At 44.1% G+C, this 23,139-nt stretch overlaps 2 protein-coding genes across 14 annotated transcripts in view; one reads left to right on the top strand and one right to left on the bottom strand.

Annotated features, from left to right (window-relative positions):
* The window catches only part of LOC119184945 (activating signal cointegrator 1), a 60,882-nt gene extending 57,528 nt beyond the window's left edge, over positions 1–3,354 (top strand). For all 4 annotated transcript variants that reach the window (XM_075880372.1, XM_037434095.2, XM_075880368.1 and 1 more), the window contains one exon: positions 3,207–3,354. In XM_075880372.1, the coding sequence (XP_075736487.1) occupies positions 3,207–3,277 (71 nt within the window). In that variant the 3' untranslated portion in view covers positions 3,278–3,354. The remainder of the gene's footprint in view (positions 1–3,206) is intronic.
* Positions 1–23,139, bottom strand: part of LOC119184944 (transposable element P transposase) — a 61,286-nt gene that overhangs the window by 27,283 nt on the left and 10,864 nt on the right. For 2 of the 10 annotated variants that reach the window (XM_075880357.1, XM_075880366.1), the window contains 2 exons: positions 20,773–22,822; positions 15,911–17,991 (listed from right to left, as the gene is read on the bottom strand). In XM_075880357.1, coding sequence (XP_075736472.1) covers positions 22,807–22,822 — 16 coding nt within the window. In that variant the 3' untranslated portion in view covers positions 15,911–17,991; positions 20,773–22,806. Of the gene's footprint in view, positions 1–9,680; positions 9,852–15,910; positions 17,992–20,772; positions 22,823–23,139 lie in introns of those variants that run through there. The other 8 variants (XM_075880364.1, XM_075880365.1, XM_075880358.1 and 5 more) reach the window with 8 other exon arrangements.

Below are 23,139 nucleotides of genomic sequence, written 5' to 3'. Positions count from 1 at the left end.
TCATGTAGAGTTGAAACTCTATCAGCTTGTCCTCATACATTTCGGGCAGCTTCTGGCAGATTGACCTGCGCCGTCTAAAGGCAAATATTTTGCGTCGCATGAAGCGGCGGACCCAATAAATGTACCCCTTGAAATCCCCCCTAGGCAGACTGACTTCACGGGTGAGCTCGATGGCTTTTGTGCAGATAAGCTCTGCATTCACTGGCAGAGACCTGGCACGGTACTTGCGGACGAAATTCGCTACTTTGTACTCGAGTTCCGGGTGCGCAGCTCGGCGACGGCGAAACGATGTCTTCCACGCGTTATATACCGACAGTTTGGATTTTTGGTTGTGCCAGTACCTGACCCTTTTCTCCGACACTCCAAACTGCCGCTGCCCCTCCATGTTGCATTGGTTCTCACAAATTCAGTAACTTTTATCTCACGCGGTGGTGAACTGGTGCCGCATCCCAGTATTCATAGCTGGTCAAAGAGCAAGGTTGCCACTCGCTAGGAACACTGAATGAACAAGAAAAGAAAAATGGCGTTGGCAGAAAACACGTCGGGTGTCGGCCCATGTAGGCGATGGGGATGCTGATGCCCAAGAAATATGCGACGCTCCCTGTTTCCAGATCACTCGGTTTATGCCAAGGGCCGGTATATAGGTCGAGAAGCGACCATTTAGTGACATTTTTGAAAAAAAAAAAAAAAAAAAAAATATCGACCAATATTTTGCACTTTACGGTACTAAAGCAACTGTTTTATGTTTGGCGTGTACTAGGTTGATTCAAACTACTGTTATAAACAGATAAAGAGGCACTTAGTTCGAAATTTCGCTGCTTAGAGCGCCCCAGGGATTGATTTCTATGTACATGCATATACCAGCTACCCGAATATGAACAGTCTCAGTAACTTGGAAGATAATTTATATGAACATTGCAGTGCACATGCACTATACATCATGCCTCGCGAAGTTGACAGTGCCTTAGGTTTCTTGAAAACGCGACGTCATTGCTGCAGCCACGTTCCAAGCTGGCACAGCCAGGTATGGTAACGTCAGTCTCCGTGCTCCTTTTGGTGTGCTTGTGCCAACAGAATAATATTTGGTGACTGCCCTAAAGTTAACGCGTGCCCTGAACGTATCGAAGGCCTCCAGAAAATCATTGTTACAAAATGACATGAACAGTAGCGATGACGCAGCATATGCAACAGAAGAACGATTGTGAGCATATGTCAAGCCATGCTGAAATGTGTCACTGTTCTGTGTGCTCATGTCGCCGAGTTCGTTTACTACGTTGCACAACCTAGGTTAGGTGATGTTAGTTGGACAGCTTGTCGTTTTCAGAGCTCTTGCAAACAACTGATTAGTAATAGAAAGGCTGTAAATATTATCTTTTGGGCTGAAGCAATCAATGTGCTCTGTTATGGGTAATGAGCTCCTGGCAATACACAAAAAAAAACTTGATCAAAAGTTTCGTTTCAGTGCCTCTGTAATGATAAGGCAAAAAAAAAAAGTGTTACACTAGAGAGCTTTAGGAAAGAAGTGTACATTGAAAGGCTCTTTTTTTTGTTAGACACAGTAATAATGAGAGCTGTCAGACAATCATGCCAAGAAATGTATAGAGGACGTTTTGAGAAGTCATTGTAATGTAAATGTGAAGAAAGAAATGGACATGGGCACGGGCCAAACCTGCGGCCTTCGAATAAAGCATCCAATGCTCTACAAACTGAGCTACCACGATGGCTATGCCCCATCCTCTTTATGAGGTATGTATATGCATTCAACGACCTACTGGCGGCGCTGACTGACACTCCCACGTTTAATGCATATACATCCTTCATAAAATTGACATGGGGATAGCTGCTGGGTAGAGCATCGGACAAGGTCGCATGTTCGGTCCCTGCCCACAGCAAGTTATTTTTTCATCCACTTTTCTTTCTTCACATTTACACTACAGTTCTTTTAATAATAATGTCTCCTATACTTTTGTTGGCATGATTGTCTAATAGATCTCATTATTATTGTGTCCAACACAGAAAACGAGCCGTTCAAAGTACACTCTATTACTTCATTCATCGCGATGGTCTCATTCCGACAGACTTTGTGCCTTCAGCTAGTATACGATGTATTTTGGTCAGCTGCCTGCTCTTAAGAAATTCACGTGTTACATGACGCCAAACAGGCTGATAATGAGTATTCCACATTCACTGCCATGGCTACTGGCGGCTCTGACTGACACTCATACATGTAATGCATAATAGTACATACCTCATGAAGTGGAAAGGGGGTTAGCTGCCATGGTGGCTCGGTTAGTAGAGCAACGGGCCCATTATTTGAAGGTCGCAGGTTCGGTCCCTGCCCACAGCAAGTTATCATTTTGTCCACTTTTTTTTTCGCATATACATCACAATTACTTCTACTTATGCTCCCCATACTTGGCATAGTTGTCTGATAGATCTCAGTTATAATCTGGTCAATGAACATAACTAAACTGAATCTGTGGTACCCAAGTTTGCAAGTAGAGATGGAGAGAGGTAAATAACTTTATTGGGTTAAAAAGAAAGGGGTTTAGGAGCCAGATGGGTGGGGCTTCATGTCCAAGGCTCCATTGGCTTGCGCCACTAGCCGGACAAGATCCAGGAGTGCTAGTTGCACCTCCAGGTCTGAGCTAGCGAAGAGTGCCTCCCACTGCTCCAAAGAGTTATCTATTCTATATATACGCTATAAGCGATCGAGTTCATTTGGCCGTTTAACACAGCTTTACGAGATATGGTAGAGGGTCGGTGGTGAGTCGTGACACCACAGACAATCATGCCCATACAAAGTCGGACGAATTTTGTGCAATCGTAACAAATTTGGATAAACTCCCTTTTGAATTTTGCAGAGGTCTGCGGCGTCTTCCCCGTTAAGAAATTCGTGGGGGCTGCCATATTTCGCCATATGGTACAAGTAGTGATGCCGAGATTGTGAACAAGTATTCTGTGGGGCACTTAAATGCCTTTGTTTTTGTTCGTTGTCAGTATTCCATTTCAGCTTTCTAAAATCTGTGGATTCATATGGATTTGGGGCGTCGCTATGCATTATATAGGTGCATTTTACTAATTTGTTACACAACTAATTCTAGCCTATTCTGTTCGCTGCAATGTTGTGCCCTTCTGTCGAAGCCATGAGTGTAATGCCACGCTTCACAGCATAATTTATGCCACGTATAAAATGTTTTTTACAGTCAAAATGGACTCTAGGCTGCACCATGTAGCCATGAAGACACTGCTTTGCCCTCAGATCTTGGAAAGCTGACCAGCTTTTTATAACTGTTGGAAAGAAGTCACTGTTTTTCACACAGAAAATAAACTTTTTGTTATTGTACAGGGGAATGCTAAAGGTGTGTGAACTTTCATAGCTTTATAAAGGTACGCATGAAGACAACCTTGTTAAGGAAGACAAAAAATACAACTGCAAGCATAAGCCAGATCCAGCAGTAACAAGAGCAGCGTAGATGCTCTTCAAGTCATTTCTGCTCATTCTGTAGTTCGTAGTTCTGCAGATTGCACACTCTTCTGAACAGCCTGGAAGCTGAGTGGAGTGTTTATAGTTTAGCAACACTGTAAAAGTCACATTTTACTGCCTGTACACAATAAAACCTTGACAAACAAAGCAGAGTGCGTTGGACCACTACCACTGTTTTCTCAAACTTACTTACTTGCCACGGTGGTCTATTGGTCACGGCGCATGACCCCCACGGGTCGCACAAGTCAAAACCGCAGCGGCCACATATTCAATCGAAGTGAGAACGCTTGAGGCCCATGTACCTTGGGTGCATGGTAGAGCCCCAGGTGGCCGAAACTTTTGGAGTTTTCCACCAACAATTATTTTTTCAAGGTTCCTTTGCTTGGACTGTAATTATGACGTACCCCGATGGCAGAATAATGTGGCTAAAATATTTGATAAGAGACATCAACAAAATATACCCACATTTTATTTTCAAACTCCTGCTTCTAGTTGGAACATGTTTTGACTAGTTAGTGCATCAATCCTCAAACATATATATCAGCATTATTCAGTTCTCTTGTTCAAGCACATCCATAGAATTTTGTTTATTTTAACATGTTTTCACATAAGCCTACACAGTGCCTTTATGTTTCTGTACAATAAGGAGACGACGAAGCCTATTCAAGCATAAACAAAAACATTGATTTCTCCATATTTTCAATGCATCTGTTTTCTTACCATTGAATTCAGTACAGGTTAAGGTTTGAGAACCTCTCTGCACATTGCTGTTATTATTACTTACTGCTAGTCATCAAGGAGCAGTTTCTAATCTTAGCCATGGTGGCTGTATTATGATGGGGTCAAAAGGCTGTGTACTGTGATCAAGATGCATTTTAAGGAACCCCAGATGGCCTAAACAAATTCAGGGGTTTTGTATGTCAAAACAGCAGTGTGAATGTGAGGCATACCATAATGGAAGATTTTAAATTAATACCTTGTTTATTTATTGCTTAGTACTCTATTTTAAAGAACACAGGTATGCTTGCAGTTCAGCCCCATCAAAAGGAGACCGAGGGGTTGGGAATCGAACTTGCGCATCCTGTGCAATGCCATCGCTACTAACCCACCAAAATGGGTCAGCACATGGTCAAAGTTGATGCAATCTCCATCCATGATGGCATCTGAATGGTAGTATACTGCACACGTGGGACATCATGCTTGAAAGCCACATTAACTACCAGCAGTGGACGCATTATTTGAAAGTTGAAGGTTTGGTTTCTGCCAGTAACAAGTCATCTTCTTGTGCACTTGTTTCTTCACATTTACACTACAATTTTCTTTCTTCACATTTATATTACAGTCGAGCCCTTATATAACGGCCCCACTTAAAACAAACTTTCGCTCAAAACGAACAATATCCGCGTGACCGTGAAAATATACATTGGTTCAATGGCACAAAATCGCACTTACAACGAACGTCTCCGAGCGCCACTGATCGGTTACAGCAAACGGAGTCAGCGGTCTGCTCACCTCCGAGGAAACCAATTTCGACCACCGATCAGGCATTGGTGAGGTGGCCATACATTCTTAGTGTTAAACGCCGACCCTGCCTCCGCGACCCTCTAGTTGCCACTCTCCCCAGCCCATGGAGGAAGGAAAGTTGTTTCCTTTCTCCATGCCCCGACTGCTTTTTGTTACGCACCCCTCTGTGATTTGTCCCCCCGCTACTCTGAGCGCCCCGCATCGCCAGACGAGGCCCGTGTTTTTACACTGCCACTGATCTTTCAAAGACCGGTTGGCCAGCTCCTCTGTTTTTGATCGCTGATACTGTATTGGCGTCGCCGGCCTGGAGTGACCAGACCATTTGCCAAAATCTTCGGCCACCGACTGTATCCGATAGTCTAGTCTACGTCTAGTGCACGTGCGTATGCTACCCCACCGACCCTGATAATTATTGATTCGTTTTGTTTTTAGGACCTGTTCTCGCTCACTTCGCACTCGGCTCAGCATGCCCTTCACACGCGTGCAGAAGCGTGAAAATGGCTGTTGACTTGCGCGAGACGAATCACGAAATATTGAAGTCGGTGAGGCCATGCAAACCCGCCAGCGCAACAAAACGATTTTTAGACCACGGCCGCCGATTCTTTGAACACCGCCGCGCGCACTGATCCAGGTGGCCATGCTTTGACTTCAGCGTGCGCAGGCACTCTTTCGAAATTTTTCTACGTGCGAGTTTCGCGAACCTTTCAAGCAAGCTACCCAACCAGCCTTCTTCCCGAGTGTTTTGGTTTTCAAGGTCGCCCTCCTGCCGCATCCTCCCCTATTTTTATCACAACTCCTTGCCCTTCTCTCGCAAGTCTGCTCTCTTCTCTTGATCGTACGGAGGAAAGAAAGTGTTTGATCGCAACCCCTTCGCCCGTCTCCAACGCTCCGCACGCCCTCCACCCTGGCTCGAGTTAGTTTTGTTTTCTGAGTGGAAACGGGCTCCGAGCTGACCCATGCGTTCTGGCATGTGTGTCGCGTATGCGAGTCTTGCTCGCTCTTGGTGTGCATGTGTGGTCATGATTGCCGACGAGAGGACTAGCACGCTTTTTCGTGTCGCTCAACAAAACGTCGCAAGTGTGACCGCTTGGCTTGAGCGTAATCAGCGCGTTGCGGAGCGCTTGCTCATAGCTGTTGACCACGTGGCAGCCAACGCCGCTTCGAGCGTCCCAGTATTCAGCTGGTGAATATTTCGTGGGCGGCGGTGACGACTACATGCGCGCGAAACTGCCGAGACTGTCAGCGACGCAAGGCACCGTCGACAAGGCCAGCCGGACTTCTGCAGCCAATTGAACCACCTTGCCGACCTTTGCAGCAGATTGGTATGGACCTACTGGGGCCATTCCCGACGTCGGCTTTCGGAAACAAGTGGATCGTGGTATCTACCGATTACCTCACCTGCTACGCCGAGACAAAAGCCCTTCTTAAAAGCAGTGCATCCGAGGTAGCTAAGCTCTTCGTCGAAAATATCGTCCTACGTCACGGCGCCCCGGAAGTCCTTATCACCGACATAGGAACAGCATTTACTGCCGACTTAACTGAAACGATCTTGGCATACAGCCAGACAAACCATCGCCGGACGACAGCGTACTACCCACAGACCAACGGCCTCACCGAGCGGCTTAACAAGACGATCGCCGACATGCTGGCAATGTACGTCGATGTCGAACACAAGTCGTGGGACGTCATTCTTCCGTACGTGACCGCATACAACACGGCGGTGCAGGGTACGATGCAGATATCTCCATAAAAATTGGTCTACAGAAGGAGCCTGGCAACGACGCTCGATGCCATGTTATCCAACGTCATCGACGAAGAAAACCTCGATGTGAGTGAGTACCTTCAATGCGCCGAAGAAGCCCGACAACTCGCGCGTCTCCGTATCAAGAATCAACAGACGATTGACAGCCTCCGTTACAATCTTTGACGATGCTTCGTGGAATACCCGCCCCTCTGAACGTGTTTGGGTGTGGACGCTGATACGCCGACGTGGACTAAGTGGAAAGCTTCTGCGACGGTACTTCGAACCGTACAGGGTGGTTCGACGTCTCGGCCCACTTGATTACGAGGTTGTCCCCAACGGCATCACGAACTCTCAACGACGCCGATCGCGACCTGAAGTCGTCCATGTCGCGTGCCTCAAGCCGTTTCATGCGTGTTGACAAACTGAAACAGTGTTTTTTGTATTATTATTGTATCGTAATTTATTCATTGTACTTTCTTGCATTATTGTTGTACCTTCATCTATAGTTAAAGCATCGGGACGATGCCTTTTTCAGAGGGGGGCAATGCCACGTTCCATTTCCCAAGTTTTGTTATCGTCCCAAAATACTACACGATTCTCAGCGCAAACCGCGCCTGCAGTTTTCGAGAAGCTTCTGAACTGTAGTAGATCATTTCAATAAGATCACGCCTACTCTGCGAACTGTACAGATTATTCTGGAACCTACGTCACCGCCAGCGATAACGCTACAACATTTGACGGCAAGAGAATAAATGCCGACGCGCTTCGCCGCTTGTCAGTAGTCGATCGACGGCCGACGCTCCGTTCACTGCTATCTGTGCAAGACTGCTACTGTAATCGAACTTTTCGTTTACCGGGCACAGGTTCTATCAAATAAACAGTTAAATCCCAACATAAAGTCTCCTGTCTTCGGCCATGTCACGAACCCGTGACAGTACGCATAATAAAGAGTGATGCAACATTCTTTAAAACCTGTGGGCTGAAGAAAACTTTTTAAAAATTCTAAACAGGTGAAATCTTTTTAAAATTTGCTATAGTTGAGATTTTCTTTAGTCGACCTCACTCTGCCAGTTAATTATTAAGCCAGCATCTGAAATCGTGGCAGAGATGGCCATTTAGCTGAAGAATGTTAAAATGCTCAATGCAATGTAGAGGCCTAGAAGTATTTCATTTTTAAAGATCATTTTAGTACATATCATTGCCATATGTTACAGGCTTGTGTTTTCAATACATTTAGTTAAGCTGATCTAACTATACAGGTCATGGTGATGCTTTGTTAGTGTCAAGCACTGCTTTAAGTGATCTGGAAAAAATACAGCGTTTTGAGTGCGACATTCCTATAGCTCAACGCAATCCTCAGCTTAAGAGTGGAGGGGGCCACTTGAAGTGTTCATGTTCTATCTTTCGAGGTCGATTGATTGATAAGTGCAGTTTAAGGTCCCCAAACCACCATTTGATTATGAGAGATGCCGTTGTGGAGGGCTTCGGAAATTCAGACTACCTGGGGTTCTTGAACATGCACCCAAATCTGAGCCCACGGGCCTACAGCATTTTCGCCTCCAATGAAAATGCAGCCGGGATTCGATCCCACGACCTGCGGGTCAGCAGCCGAGTACCTTAGCCACTAGATCACCACGGCGGGGCTATCTTCTGTGGTCCTGTGCTGGTGTTCGAGCAATTCAATTCATCGCTTTGTCAGCAAATATGTACGAATCGCCTGAGTGTTTGTCACTGTGTATTGGATTTATGGCATCAAACCTGAGTGAAGCTCACCATAAATGTGCCTTTTCAGAAATGTATTCCTCAAGGTGCCAAAACTGCTTTCCCTCGATAAATATGGTCACATTGAATTGATTTAGAAGCTGAAGCCCACCTTTTTAGGCCGATTTGTCATGTGTCTATTCCCTTAGTGCGTCCTCGAAATGCCGGGACTCGTACCCATATTATTCTCACTGCAAATGAAATAATGCAACATGTTTCTTCATATTATTTTTATATGATCTGCGAGAATGTTTCTGAGTGATATTAAGAAAAATCAAAGATGCGGTTTTTTCAATAATAATTGTCCAATACGCTTAACTGTTGCCAAAATTGAAAGTTTGAGGCCATTATTTAAATTATTTATTCGAGGTACAGCAATGGTATTGGCAGGCAATATTGAAAACATCATGTTGTAATTGGTCACCAAGTTATGAAACACTGGCTGGTTTACCTTAGGAGAAAAAAAAATGGAAATATAGCAACTCTAAAAAATGTTTCTTATCCAGACATTTTTCGAAAACCTTTTTCTTCAGCCCATAAGCTTTAGACAATGCTGCTTCACTCTTGATTATGTGTACATTCATTTAAAAAGATTCTTTTTGTAACATAAATATTTGTTTTTATACTGTTGTTAACTTTCAAGAATGACAAGGAACAAAATTGGTCCTTCTGTACAAAGTAAGTTTGATATATTCTTCCTCCTAAATTATGCAGTTAATAAAGAAAACTTCACTTTTGGGCTACTACGTGGCATGTGCACAAAATGTAAAAAACTCAATCAAAGCTGAGCTATTAAATTTCGGACCCATGTTAATATTTCGTGGTATCACCATACTAATAATATCCTCTATCTTTTTCAAGGCATTGTGTGTTATTTTTTGTTAACTACATACAGCTATCCACAATTCCAGTAAATGCCAAATGTTCTGAACACTCCTTTAATTTGAAAAGGAGGAATATATTATCTTCTAGAGTCCTCTGTAAAGTTTTATTACCCCTACACTGCTTCCAACACTCAAGTGTTTCTGGTACGCAAAGCAACATTTGCCCAGTTATATGTTTATCGCGTGCACCTGTCGTATGCGTCTTGTTCTCAGAATTTTTCGTGAGTGTTCTAGGGTGAAATCGTCTTGACTACAAGCACTGCAAAAACAAAATGGTTACCTCTGTGACCTTCTTCACAATGTGTCGAGTAAGCACAGCATTCTGCTTCAGGTACGGTCCATCTCCTCGGCAATCTTCTCCTTCATAAAGTTGCCCCGCCATGGTGGTCTAGTGGCTAAGGTACTCGGCTGCTGACCCGCAGGTCGCAGGATCAAATCCCGGCTGTGGCGGCTGCATTTCCGATGGAGGCGAAAATATTGTAGGCCCTAGTACCAAGATTTGGGTGCACGTTAAAGAACCCCAGGTAGTCAAAATTTCCGGAGCCCTCCACTACGGCGTCTCTCGTAATCATATGGTGGTTTTGGGACGTTAAACCCCACAAGTCAATCAATCCTTTATAAAGTTGTGGTAATGCAGAACAGTGTCAAAGTCTTCACCACTACCCTGACTTGGAACTCGTTGCCGTAATCCTTTGCTGTCGCTTGCTAACAGTTCAGAATAATAATAATAAAAAAAGCCTCGTGAACAGTTGGGACTGCACAACAAGTAATAGCATGACAAACACTAGGGACATAAAATGAAAATATTATGCGCCCATACGTACTTGCCATTTTTTAGCCATATATTATACACATTATCTGCACCTACATTATCACACATCTATTGGCGTTCATATTCACAACCTGAACTCTCCTAAACAATCACACTCGATTAGCTGCAGTCAATTGCTTCTATAACGTTCTCACCGTTTGTCGTGACAGAATATCAAGATTCCAGCAACACCTCGCGATATCACGAATTGCCTTGGTCTGCCGTTTAAGCAGGATTTCTTTGTCCTTGTCGACAGGGACAGGCTTTAAGGCGAGTTGCTCGTGGGCGAGAGCCTTTTTTGGACTGCTGTGTAACTAAAGTGTTTGGAAAAAAAAAAAAAGACATCTGCAGAAAATTGTACTTACACACAGGATCTGCTAAAAGTATTAGGTCTGAAAAAAAATGCATTAACAATAGAGTTACGTCATTATATGTCCTCCTGCGCCAAAGCAATGCGGCAGACAAGGTGGTCTCGCAAAAAGAAAAAGAAAGAATAAACAGCAGCCGGCTTCCAACATAGTTGTCGGCGCTTCCCCTGTCGAAACCTTGACCTTTGTGGACTTTTGTGATACCCTGTAAAAACTCGTGACGCTATTCCTGCAGCCTTTGCTGGGAACCAACTTAATCGTAACCCTCTGGCTTACAACACCGGGATGTAAGTGAAACCGTTAGTTATCCTTCCCCTATGCACGAAGCACACTAAGTGGCCTTGTCTAACATTCCCTCTCTCCCAAAATCATTATACCCGAAACACCATCTCGTTCTTCGGTAGGAGAAGGTGAGTGATGTTTGACTGAAAGTGCTCTTCCTTCACCATGTTACCTAAGCTTGCGGATGTTCGAAAGACTGTCAGTTTGGCAAATTACGGGTGGCGTATCCTGCCAAATTTCCACTTGCAGTCTAATCTAGCAAGTTGATAGTGCAGTAGGCGCAGTTGACAGTAGTTCGACTGGCCCCCGTTTCATTGACGCGAAGGTTGTGTATATTTCTTGAGGTGTTTGGTCTGTAACAATGACAGAAAGGAACTCTGCAAGTACAAAACAGTTGTAGTGTTATTTCTTTATGTGTGCCTCATCTTGTATTAATGCTGTTTATTGCTATTCATAAGTTGCACGTGATGTTACAGACAGGTTCTCTGTGCTGAGTACATAAAGATGGTGCGCACCGTGACTTTTTATCGCATTTAGAGAGTGCCATAGCTAGGAATGACAGAGAGTCGTTCACTCCTCAAATTCTTTTGTGCTATCCCCACTTCGTTATCTTCGCCAGCCGCATCAAAGGGGAACACAAAGAATTGAAAAGGGCACCGACACTTGGTTGATATCACAGTTTCTTGCTCTGCGTGGTTGAGCTAGAGTTCATGCAGCATCTTGGCTAGCTGGTACCTGAAGAGGCCGACTAAAGTGACGTCAAGGCGAGTTCTGTGATTCATACCAACAAGCCCAGCCAACCACATTCCTTGTCAGCGTTTCTCCTTTCTTTTGTCTGTTGTGTCTCACCCCTCGCCTTTCATAGTATATAGCCCGAGTTGGGCCACAAACAAACGCCCCCACCCACAAGAGACATTCTAGGGATACGGCTTTCCTTTTCAACCGACAACCTTCATCCCAACCTTTCAGAGGACAGAACACCTGCTTTCCCCTATTCACCTGAGGAGAGGCAAGAAGGAAAGACAGGTTCAATGAGCGGGCGGTGGAGGGCTAGTTGGGTGGGGACGAAAGAGGGTGCATGGTTTCAAGTTAGAAAAGACATCCTCTCCTGCGGTAAAATATTTGTACGCGCCACCCTAGAAAAAACAGAGCATTTCGATGCACTGCTTTCGCTTTGTTCATCTAGATGGCGTCAGAGAAAGATTTTTGATGTAGTGGTAAAAATAAAGTAGATTTATCAGTGGTCATGCACTGTTTGTGTATGATTCATGTGTATTATACAATCAGGAGACTGGTTTATATATATATAACAAGCTATTCATGCCGAGATTTCAACGCAGTTTGAAGATTACTGTGGTTTAGTTGGCATTTGGGGTATGATAAATTAAGACAAATTACGAGGTTTGTTTCGCATTCCTGCTAGCTTTATCGAAAAATGCTATGTTGAGGAAGTGGATCAGGGGCTATAGTTCATCTATGTGCCAATTCAGCCACAGAACTTCAGTAGCATGCCACGAAAATGGGCAGAAGTAGCTCCATGTATTGAGGAAGTCAGACAATTTAGATCACTCTAAATAAAAAACCAGAAAGTGTAAATTAGTGAAATTAAACACTAAGATGGGGAATGTTGTTTTCTATGCATGTCAAAAAAATGAACCTCCTCTAGCAAGTAGTGAGCAGCTAGTCTACAGCTACAGTTGCTAATTTTGGCAGTTTTCAAAAGATGACCAATAATAAAGTATAAGTCCAACATAAATTTGCCGCATTAAGGAAATAGATAATTATGTCCTGAAGGTGCTGTGCAAGAAACAGTGCTGTAACTGTAGCAGATTTTTCAGAAAATGGTCACAACAGAGTCATAGTCACCCAAACTGTGTAACTAGCGCCTATTGTTGTGTGCCCACCTCCAAATAGTAATGGTTAACTTGATTTTAATAGACATACTTGGAATGTGCGAAACTCAAGCTTTTCAGTGATATATAAGTCAACCATACAGAACAAAGAGAACAGCCGCCACATCAGTTGGAAAAGTGGTAAAAACGGTGTATTCGTGCCACAGAAGTGAGACCACTGCCTGAAGAGAGCGACAGCCGCCAAAAAGCGTATTGGCAGCAGAAATAACTGGACGATCATGAGTTTTTTTTAATAAGAACAAAATTTTTTATGTTTATGCCATCAAAATATACTTACAAATATTTACAAATATGAGAAAAAACAATCGGTGATATTTCGTCGTGCGATACACCACTTCTGAACAAACGCAAACATCATAGTTTGTAGACTTGTCTGATTTACCATTTCAAACAAACTACAGCTTACATGAAATTGCTACTTTTAGCTATAGTTCGACAAGAGTCCTACATAAAAATATCAGTATGCCTTCAGAGCAGCTGATGATACAATATTTATATCTGATTTCAAAGCTTTCATAGATATGACTATAGTACATAGAATATACAGCTCGCAAAATGTAGATACAATTACTTGAGATGTTCGGGGCCTTGCAGTGTTCACAATCTTCCCTCAAATTTAGTGGTCTAAATTTACAATCTACTTCTTGTTCACCAAAGCTTGTGACTTCCTGTTTCGTCTCCTTAAAATGGTGAAAGGATAATAAAAAGAAAATATGTATCTTTTTACAACTATGTATAGATAGCCTTGGAGATGCTTCCGCATTGTTTACTTGGAACATTTTTCACTGACTTTTCTATGATGTTTAAAAAAAAACATTGAAACACCATGATAAACAGAAGGAGTCACTAGATTTCCTACCTATGGCATACCAGAAATTGGATTAAAATTACAAAATTTCCGGAAAAGACATTCGCAACAAATTGGTCAAATAATAACGTATTCTGCAGTAGCTGTAGAATACGGCTCTCCTTTGAGCGCTATTATAGCTTCCCCAATGCAGTTTTGTAGCAGTTCGCTGACCCGAAGGTCACAGGTTCGATAACAGCTGTGGCAGTTAAAATTCAATGGAAAGGATGTGTAGAGGTCCGTGTACAGTGCGATATTAGTGCACGTTTAAGGACACCAGGTTGTAGACATTTCCGGATGCTTCAACTACGGTGTGCCTCACAATCACGTCACAATTTGGCAAAGGTATTCTCTGGTTTGGCATGCTACACCCCAGATATTATACGTTTTGATGCAGTTTTCTGTAGTGCTGCATGAGGACGCGGTACCTATTATCAATCTGGCGTTAATTTCCTAGTTCACCTTTGCATCCTTTCAGGCCCAGCCCAATGCAGTGAGTGTTTGGTATAGTGAGCAGGGTTTGCAGGGCCCCCTAGTCTGGGCTGACACATAAGCCATGCGTGTGCTCAGCCAGTGCAATGCAACATACTACCCAAAAACACTCTGCCAGACCAGGGATAAAGACTGGTGACTTTGATTCCCAGACTTCTCTACTGAGCAGGGCAGGGTAAGAAGACCCGTGCACTAACCACACGGTTGGAATTCAATATGCTAGAATACCGCATAAAGACACCGCTGTTTGCAGTATAACAGCGCTCTAGCCAATCATAGGCACTCCTCTGCAGCTATCATGTAGCCTCAAGTCCAATTCGGCTTACCATGGCATGTTTTATCACATCAGTACAAGCTGGTCTCTGCTACTCTTGCAGGGTACCATACAGTCAGTAAGGCTGTGATTTTTCCCACGCTTGCTCACAACCCTATGATCTCCAAAACATGCAACATTAACTTATTCTGTCAGCGAACTGTGAACACCAAGACACGACAGAGAAGAGCCACACCGCACGAGAGCTCTTCTGTGCCTGTTTTGTGTTCCCGCACTCCCAGATCGATGAACGAATATGAACTACCAACTAGCCCACCTTCCTATCCTGCTGCAACATGAAACCCATTGCATAGTTAACCCAGCATATAAAGGCACCCAAGCATTGCCTGTGATACATATTGTTACCACATATGTAATTTAGGTATGTGCACCTGTGTAGTGGAAAACAGGGTGGTGGCAGAGAAAGAGCACGATGGGTTGGTGGCAAAAGCTCGCAGGTGCACGCTCTCTGCTGTATACTGTCCAGTCGACCTTTACCTCGGCTCTGAATAAACCCCTCTCGTAGACGTATCAGAGTGGTGGAGGTGCTGGGTACGGCATGGACGAACCACAGAGCCACAGCTGTTCGGAGTTCGCTGGAGCAGTGTCTTGCCGGTCTGCCACCACCCTGTTTCCCGCTACACAGGTGCACATACCTAAATTACATATGGTCTGCCACCACCCTGTTAACCGCTACACAGGTCACATACCTAAATTACATATGTGGTAACAATATTGTCAAAGTGAGGCGAGATCAACCTACAAACTGTGGCAGCCTGATGGACATTTAATGACCCACACTCTCCCACAGGCTTCATGGTTTTTGGCATGTCCAAGAAGTAAAAAAAAATTGTGAAAAGGTAATGGTTTGCATAAAACAAATTTATGGTGCTATTTATTTCACTGTTATAAAATGTGTGTGTCAATTCAATTTAGTTACATACACATTATACGGTAAAATACACTGTGAGGCAAAAGGGTGTTAAAAGGGTGTGTGGTTCATCCTTTTGGGGACTAATAGGGCTGCCACAGTCATTAATTCCTTTAAGGACTAACGGCACCGTGTCTAACAGTTAGTCCCCACAGACGAGCTCAAGGGACTAACATTTAGTCCTCACATTTACACATTGTGAGTGAGTAACTGTTAGTCCCACAATTCAACTCAAAGGACTAACATTTAGTCCTCACATTTGCACCTTATAGAGCAACTGTCGATCCCCACATTTACATCTTACCGGATGAACGGTTGATCCACTCAAATACTCCAATTGCATGAACTTTTTGTCCCCAGTTCAAACATTGTTTCTTTGTTTTTCTGCCAGGCCTAATACTTTTTTCGCCTGTTTTTCTGCGCAGTGAGCAACAAACTGCGCAGAAAAGAACACGTGAAAAAGTAGTTAGCCACCTATGTGTGACTGCTTTCGAAGTCACGGCAACAACGAAAGACAAAAGTGAGACATCAAGATCGTTTTTCTACATACACATAAAGTTTCTTCATTCTTTTAATTGAATTCATGGTGAAGTGTACAAGTCTAGTCTCATTGTGAAATCTTGTTCACTCCTTGGGGAGCTCCTCCGACGGAAGCGATAGATGACAGGCATTGCAGACGCCAGCGCATGCAGCCTTCTGCCTGTTGTGTTCCCATGGCTGCCCGTACAATAATATAGTAAAAATAGTTAGACACACGCGACAGAAGATGAAGATGCACGCATATGAGAAGTACGTGCACGTTAATATAAGAACAAGCGTTAAAATATGACACACAAATAACTTTACCTTCACATCTCGCACAGTCCTTCTGAAGTTGCTCTGACGAAAGAGATGGATGACAGGCATTGCAGACGCCAGCGCGCACAGTCGTCAGCATGGTGTGTGCCCACGGCTGCACAATAAGTATGTAAAATAGTGAGTCACACGTGACAAAGGATGAATACAAATGCATATGAGAAATACGTGCAAGGTGAAATGAAAACATACGTGAGATATGACATGCTAATAATTTCACCGTGATGTCACACATCGTCAAAACTCATTTCGATCCCTGCAGCGCAACAGCTTATGAGCGGCGGCCGCAGCCACACCTCCGCGCACCACCGTGCTGCTAACAAGTCGGCGAGTCCTAAGCACGCGAGACCAAGCACGGCGCTACATGCGGAGTGTCTGCTGCCAGCAAACTTCAAACAGGAGAGCGCGCGTACACTTGGCCGCCACCACGAACAGCGTCGAGCTGGTTTGGAGCTAGCACCAAAGAAATGGACGGTAATGCAGCCATTTTCCACAAATTCGAGCGAGTGCAGCACGCAAACGCGCGTCTGCCGCCGCGGCCAACGGACGACGCCGAGCTGCTTGCGACCGACTGACGGGGAAGCCAACTGTAATGGCGATCAATTTTCAGTGAGTTCCGACGCTAGCGAAAGCCCCGCCAGCTTGTGCTGGTTCACTTACAGCGCGCGACATGCTACAACCAAGCTCTTTACGAGAACCCGCAACGTGTTTTCGACGACTCCCAACACTGCGACGAAGTCTCAGCCCAATATCGTCAGCCCGGAGCTTATCACGGCGGCGAAGACAGACGAGCAGTCGACGAGCGAGTGTACGGGAGGCCGACGGCAATGGCGCCGATTTCCAGGCGGTTGCAGAGCACAGGCGAACTGCAGACGCCGAAGCTGACCTTCGCGATGCATTTCGTGTGTGCGATATACAACACGACCGAGCCCATTGCTGGCAAGCGCGATCTGTATCGCACATGCAACAAGTAGAGTAGAATAAAGAACGATAACCTACTTGCCTTAGAATCCAGCGCTGTTTTATGCCCTGAGTCGGACTGAAGTATATATCCAATAGGCCTGTTATCTTCTCGGCCCCCATATTGGCCTTTCCAACTGTCGCTGTCGTGTGTTGGTCGTGACTATCTTGAAGCCAGAGGTATACAGTGTGGTGTGGTGACGTGTCGAGACTTTCTCCAGACTTCATGGGTGCAGCGAAACGCAAAAGCAGCAGCCCACGCTCAAGCAGCCCAAGCGCCCAAGCGTACACACAAGCACCACGTCGTAATTCTTAGATCGGCGAATCCAGGCGGCCGTTGTCGAGCACTCCGAGCGCGGCGCAACGCGAACTGTCGCCGACAAAATACGGGGAAAGACTGAGCCAGCAGAGGAGGAGAAAGAGGGCTGGTCACCTTGGCAACGCTTTTCGCGCTGCCTGCAATCCTGGGCGGTTCATTCCTTTGGAGCGTGTTTAGAGAGTAAGTAGTTTCGCACAGCACGCTTCCCTCTGTGGTTGCTCCTCAATGGTCTATCCATTCATCGCGCGTGCCTGTTGGGCTTCGTTACTCCTTTTTCGGGTAGTTTTGCCTTAGAGTGTATGCAGACTGAATACAGGCAAGAAAATGAATATTATGCACACGTATTTATAGTAAGTTTAAAATTAGCAGCAACAGCAGCATCTTTCTTACTTTGTTTCTTTCTTTGCTGGTGCAACAGCAGATGTAACTTGATCCGGAAGCCGCTCAAAGAACTTCTTCGGTGAGGAGAGGCTTTTCTCTAGCCAATTGTCACTTTTTCCCTGAAAAATTTGGCAAAAATCAACAAACCGTTTGTGCGATACCTAACCATATTGTGAGAGAACACATATGCACAGGGTTAAAAGATTTAACGTGTGATAGAACAGGATTTTTTTGGCAACGTACATTTCCGTCAACAATATGCTAAGCTGCACTGCTATTTTCATATCTCATTTCAATTTAGTATGCCAGAAGGCATACTAAATACATGGAGCTCTTTTACACAGTTTGCACATACAGTTTAGAGAATGAAGGAGGAGGATTGAAAGAGGAAGGACAGGGAGGTTAGTTATAGAATGAAGATGAAGATGGTTAATTAAATGGTTAAATTGAAGATGGTTAGTTAGAATGAAGATGGTTAGTTAGAGAATGAAGATTTGCAGTTCAGTCAGGACACGCTTCCAGTGTGAACACATAAAAGTTTACTCCCTCATTAACCAATGGTCATGCTAACGCAAAGTAAGAGATGTCTCCTTAAGCATCCTATAACAGGCTTTTGCATATTTCTTTGTGTGAGTGCGTCTTTCAACCACTATGTGTAATGATACGTGCTACGTCATTTGGCTCCCCCTGTACAATTTAGTTTTAACCTCACTACTAAGATAAAATAGAATCAAACACCAAAATACTGTCGGTAAATTGAACATTCTTTTCAACTTCACAGAGTGATACTAAATTAAACCAGAAATTGGCTGATTTCTCCCTGACTTTTAATAGATCTGTGAAAGTTCATTATATCCATGTTTGTTATATAATGCTAACTTCTTAATCTCATCTGCCAACCCAACTTTCTGTCTCCCCCTAACCCGCTTGCCTTCTCTGGGAATCCAGTCAGTTACCCTTAATGACCAGCAGTTATCCTGCCTACGTGCTACATGCCCAGCCAATTCCCATTTCTTCTTTTTCATTTTAACTAAAATATCCTTAACCCCGGTTTGTTCCCTAACTTACTCTGTTCTCTTCTTGTCTCTGAAAAGGATGGACTTATCATTTTCCTTGCCATCGCTCGCTGGGTTATCCTCAATTTAAGCTGAACCGTCTTTGTAAGTCTCGAGGTTTCTGCTTTATAGCTAAGTACCAGAAAGAGGCAGCTGTTATATGCCTTCCTCTTCAGGGATAGTGGCAATATACCAGTCATGATTTGAGAGTGCTTGCCAAATGTGCTCCACGCCATTCTTATTCTAGTTACTTCAATCCCGTTGTTCGGCTCTGCGGTTGTTACCTGCCCTAAGTATACGTCGTCTTTTACAACTTCAAGTGCACTATTACCTATCTCGAAGCGCTGTTCTCTTCCAAGGTTGCTGTACATTACTTTCGTTTTCTACAGATTAATTTTAAGACCTACCTTCTTGCTCTCCTTGTTTAACTCTGTAATCATGAGTTGTAATTCGTCCCCTGAGTTACTCAGCATTGCAATGTCATCGGCAAAGGGTAGCTTACTAAGGTACTCTCCATTAAGTCTTATCCCTAACTCTTCCCATACTACGCCTCTGAAAACTTCCTCTAAGCACGCGGTATTGGAGTAAGTAGGTATAAAGTGGCAGCAGCAAGCACAGGACCGAGTTATTGGTGGAATGTGGGAGATGCCTTTGTCTTGCAGGGGACCTAGTCAAGCTGATGATAATGGTGATGTTATATAATGGTTCAATTCAGCAATAAAAACCACAACAATCTTTTTTAAAAAAGATTTTCAGTAGGCAAAGCACTTTTCACTACAAAATATTTGCACACTATCATAGCTTCTACCTCTCCCTGGAGTCGCTATGATCGTGGCTTAAGGTTTTATTTCTCAAACGACTTGTTTTTTTTTGTTAATCTGCACTGAACTTTGTGATCCTGAGGAGCTTTCGCGGTAACCCCTATCGGGGACCTGCGAAAGCCGCTGGCTGCGTCCAAGTTGGTGCTGGGACACCAAGATGTTCCGCCCTTTCTTGGGCCCTCTGGATTGCCTGGATTTGCTCCTGGAGCAATGGGCTCCTGAGTGCCTCTTCACGGTCGGCTTCGCTGGATAGAGGGCCATTAGGTAACACGGGGCATTGCCAAAGCATGTGCGCTAAGGAACAATAAATTTCATTACATTCCAGACAACTTGAGTCAACGTCTGTGGAGATACGACTGAGAAGGCCCCGCGAGGGGAATGAGCCCGTCTGGAGCCTTCTAAGTGTAATTTACTGAGACCTATCTAACTTCCGGTGAGGAAGAGGATGGGCCCTTCTACTTAGCCGATAGTGAGATGTGATTTTATTAAACGTAAAGAGTGGATCAATATGCTGGATTTCATCCTGACCCCATAAGGCCTCCGTGCCGCTGCGGCGCATTAGATCTCGCGCACGGTCATGGGCAAGCTCGTTGAGGTTAGGTACGTGCTGATGAACGTCCGCACCCATATGGGCAGGAAACCAAGAGATTAAGTGAGTGCCAGGGTCTGTTCTTTTTTCTAGAATGGAGGCAGCCTCTCGCGCTAGGTTACCCGACTTAAAAGCTTTGATGGCCGCTTGTGAGTCTGGTAACACGGTGGTGTGTGAGCGGTCGGTCATGGCCAGGGCTATGGCGACCTGTTCTGCATTTGCGCTCGTAGCTAACCTGACCGAGGCTGAGGAGCGTAATTCCCCGTTGCCGTCAGTGACTGCCAGCGCGAATGTGCTAGACTTGCCGTACTGAGCCGCGTCGACAAAGACAGTCGATTCTCGATTCTCGGTGGCGTTCTGTAATATCGCCCATGCTCTGGCTTTTCGCCTCCCTAGATTGTATTGCAGGTGCATATTCCGAGGGAATGGGCTCACCACAAAGGTTTCCCGGACCTCCCAGGATAAGGTAATTTCCCGTTAAGCAAGCATTCTGGGAGCCCTGCCAGCCTTGTCCAGAATGCATCTTCCTGCCCTGGTTGACGAGAGCCTGATCACCCTGGCGGTGACCTGGAGCAAATAAAAGAGGAAGTAAATATTGTAGCTTTAGCATCTTCAAAAAGGCAATACCGCAGTACACATAAGGCAAATAATTTTTTGCTGGACGGGTCAGTGAAACTGCACTAAATGAATGTCTAGGGTTGATGGACAAAAGTGAATGATGAAAGACAGGTGGGTTCAGTGCAAGAAGCTACTGGGTCAAATGTTATAGTATTGGGTTAGAACATTCTGGAGTGACTGAAACAAATGCCTACTACCACTTTAATTCATACATGTTGTTAAAGGGGCTCCTTTAATTTGACAGCATTTGACAGAAATAACCACAGCGTTTTTTCCATCATAATAATGACATGCACCAAAAATGAGTCAATCACTAAAAACTGCCTTCCTTGCATATTAAGCATCTGATCATTTATGCAGTGGCCTTTACTAATGTAACAGACTTTAGAGTTTCGAGCTTCAAGACACAACATTTTATACTGTTCTTCAACTCAACACTATCTCTGCTCTATCGATTGTAGAAACAGTGATTAAAACTCTGCTACTAAAACAGCAGTTTTCAACAGCTGCACTTGAAGGAAGTGGGTGTATAAGGCAAGTCACACAGCAAAAGAAATAACTTGCAAATTCTTGGCGTTGCTTATGTCGTCTTTTGCTGTGCCATTCTGGTTAGTATTGTGTTCATTCATCCTGCATAAAATTAGGAGTGAGGGAAAAATGAGGCAAGAAAGCAGCTGACAAAAACGGGTATAATGGGCTAGGTACTCTTAAAAAATGACAATGGAAAAAGCTATTTCCACTATAAAATATTTGCACACTATCATGAACTTCAAGGTTGTGACCAATCCAAAGATATTTATACAATGTCAGACATGTAAGCACTTGGCATTTTCACCACAAACCTGTTACAGTTAAACATGTTTAACATATCAACAGTCTACCACATTTTCGGTCTTGCACTATAGCCAAGATTCTCCAAAGCATACTAGGGTATACAAAACCTACAAGAGTCTGAAGAGCACAGTTTCATACCTTGACGACTTTGATGACCGCTTGATGGCCTTGACAGCCTTGATGGCTGATTTTGCATCTTTGCCAAGTTCCGTTTTGGTTGCCTTGATCACTTTTCTCCTCAGCGACTTTACCAGCCTTGGCAGCTCAGCGTTTTTGGAGAGCCTTCTTCAGCCTTCGTTCCCTCAATTTCTGCATCCTCTCACCTCACAAAGCAGAGACAAGTCAGTATGTGCTCATACATATGTATGGTTTTAAGTTCACCACAGCAAGTGGTGCGAAGTAGCGCCATAATAAGTTTGTGAAAAAAAAAAAAAAAAAAAAACGTTTTCTTAGAGTACGCTAAAAGATAAAATAAGAAAGCATTGAGTAAGCCTGATTCTTTATGGAGTGTAAAAAGCTGGTGTAGAATTGTAAGAAATACTGGCATCATTCAATCAGCCTTACACAGGCAACATGTTTATTGTGTAGGATGCTGTGGAAACGCATGCAGGGAGGTAAATGTAAAAACTTACCATAAAATACTTGTAACACCAGGCTGTGTTAGCAAAATGGTAGAGTTCTAAGACCTTCCGATGGAGGCGGAAATGTTGTAGGCCCGTGTGCTCAGATTTGGGTGCACGTTAAAGAACCCCAGGTGGTCTAAATTTCCGGAGCCCTCCACTACGGCGTCTCTCATAATCATATAGTGGTTTTGGGACGTTAAACCCCACATATCAATCAATCAATCAGAGTTCTAAGACCCACAGAGCACTTGCAAATGCCAGCCTTCTGCGAATATGTACACATTTGACAATGCAAGTTCAGCTAACTTTCTCACCTCGACCTCCTGAGGTGCCAAAAGAGAAGCATCGCTCATTCTTTCTGGGTCGCCTCTTCTACGCTCAATGATGACTACTTTCACCTCAGCTGAAACCTGCGAGAGTAATAGCAAGAAGAAAAATTGTTCATAATTATGCTATATGTATACATTAAATGAATTAGGCAAAATGGCAGCATGTATAGACATATGCATTGAATTCACATTTACCATACTTACTAGACTGTAATGGAACCACAATTGTAATGTGATGGGTGACCTTCCATTGCTTACAAAAAAAAAAAAAGAATTTTTTTTGCATCATTGCACTTTTTGGACAACTTGACTTCAGGCATTCAATTGTAACATGAGGGTCGACTTTAGGTGGAAAAAAATCTTGCAGATGCTCGGGTTACAGTTTCATAAATATGGCA

The sequence above is a fragment of the Rhipicephalus microplus genome, chromosome X, assembly GCF_043290135.1.
Source record: "Rhipicephalus microplus isolate Deutch F79 chromosome X, USDA_Rmic, whole genome shotgun sequence".
Classification (NCBI taxonomy): Eukaryota; Metazoa; Arthropoda; class Arachnida; order Ixodida; family Ixodidae; genus Rhipicephalus; species Rhipicephalus microplus.
The sequence above is the reverse complement of the archived record's forward strand: the minus strand, read 5'-3'. Positions and strand labels throughout refer to the sequence as shown.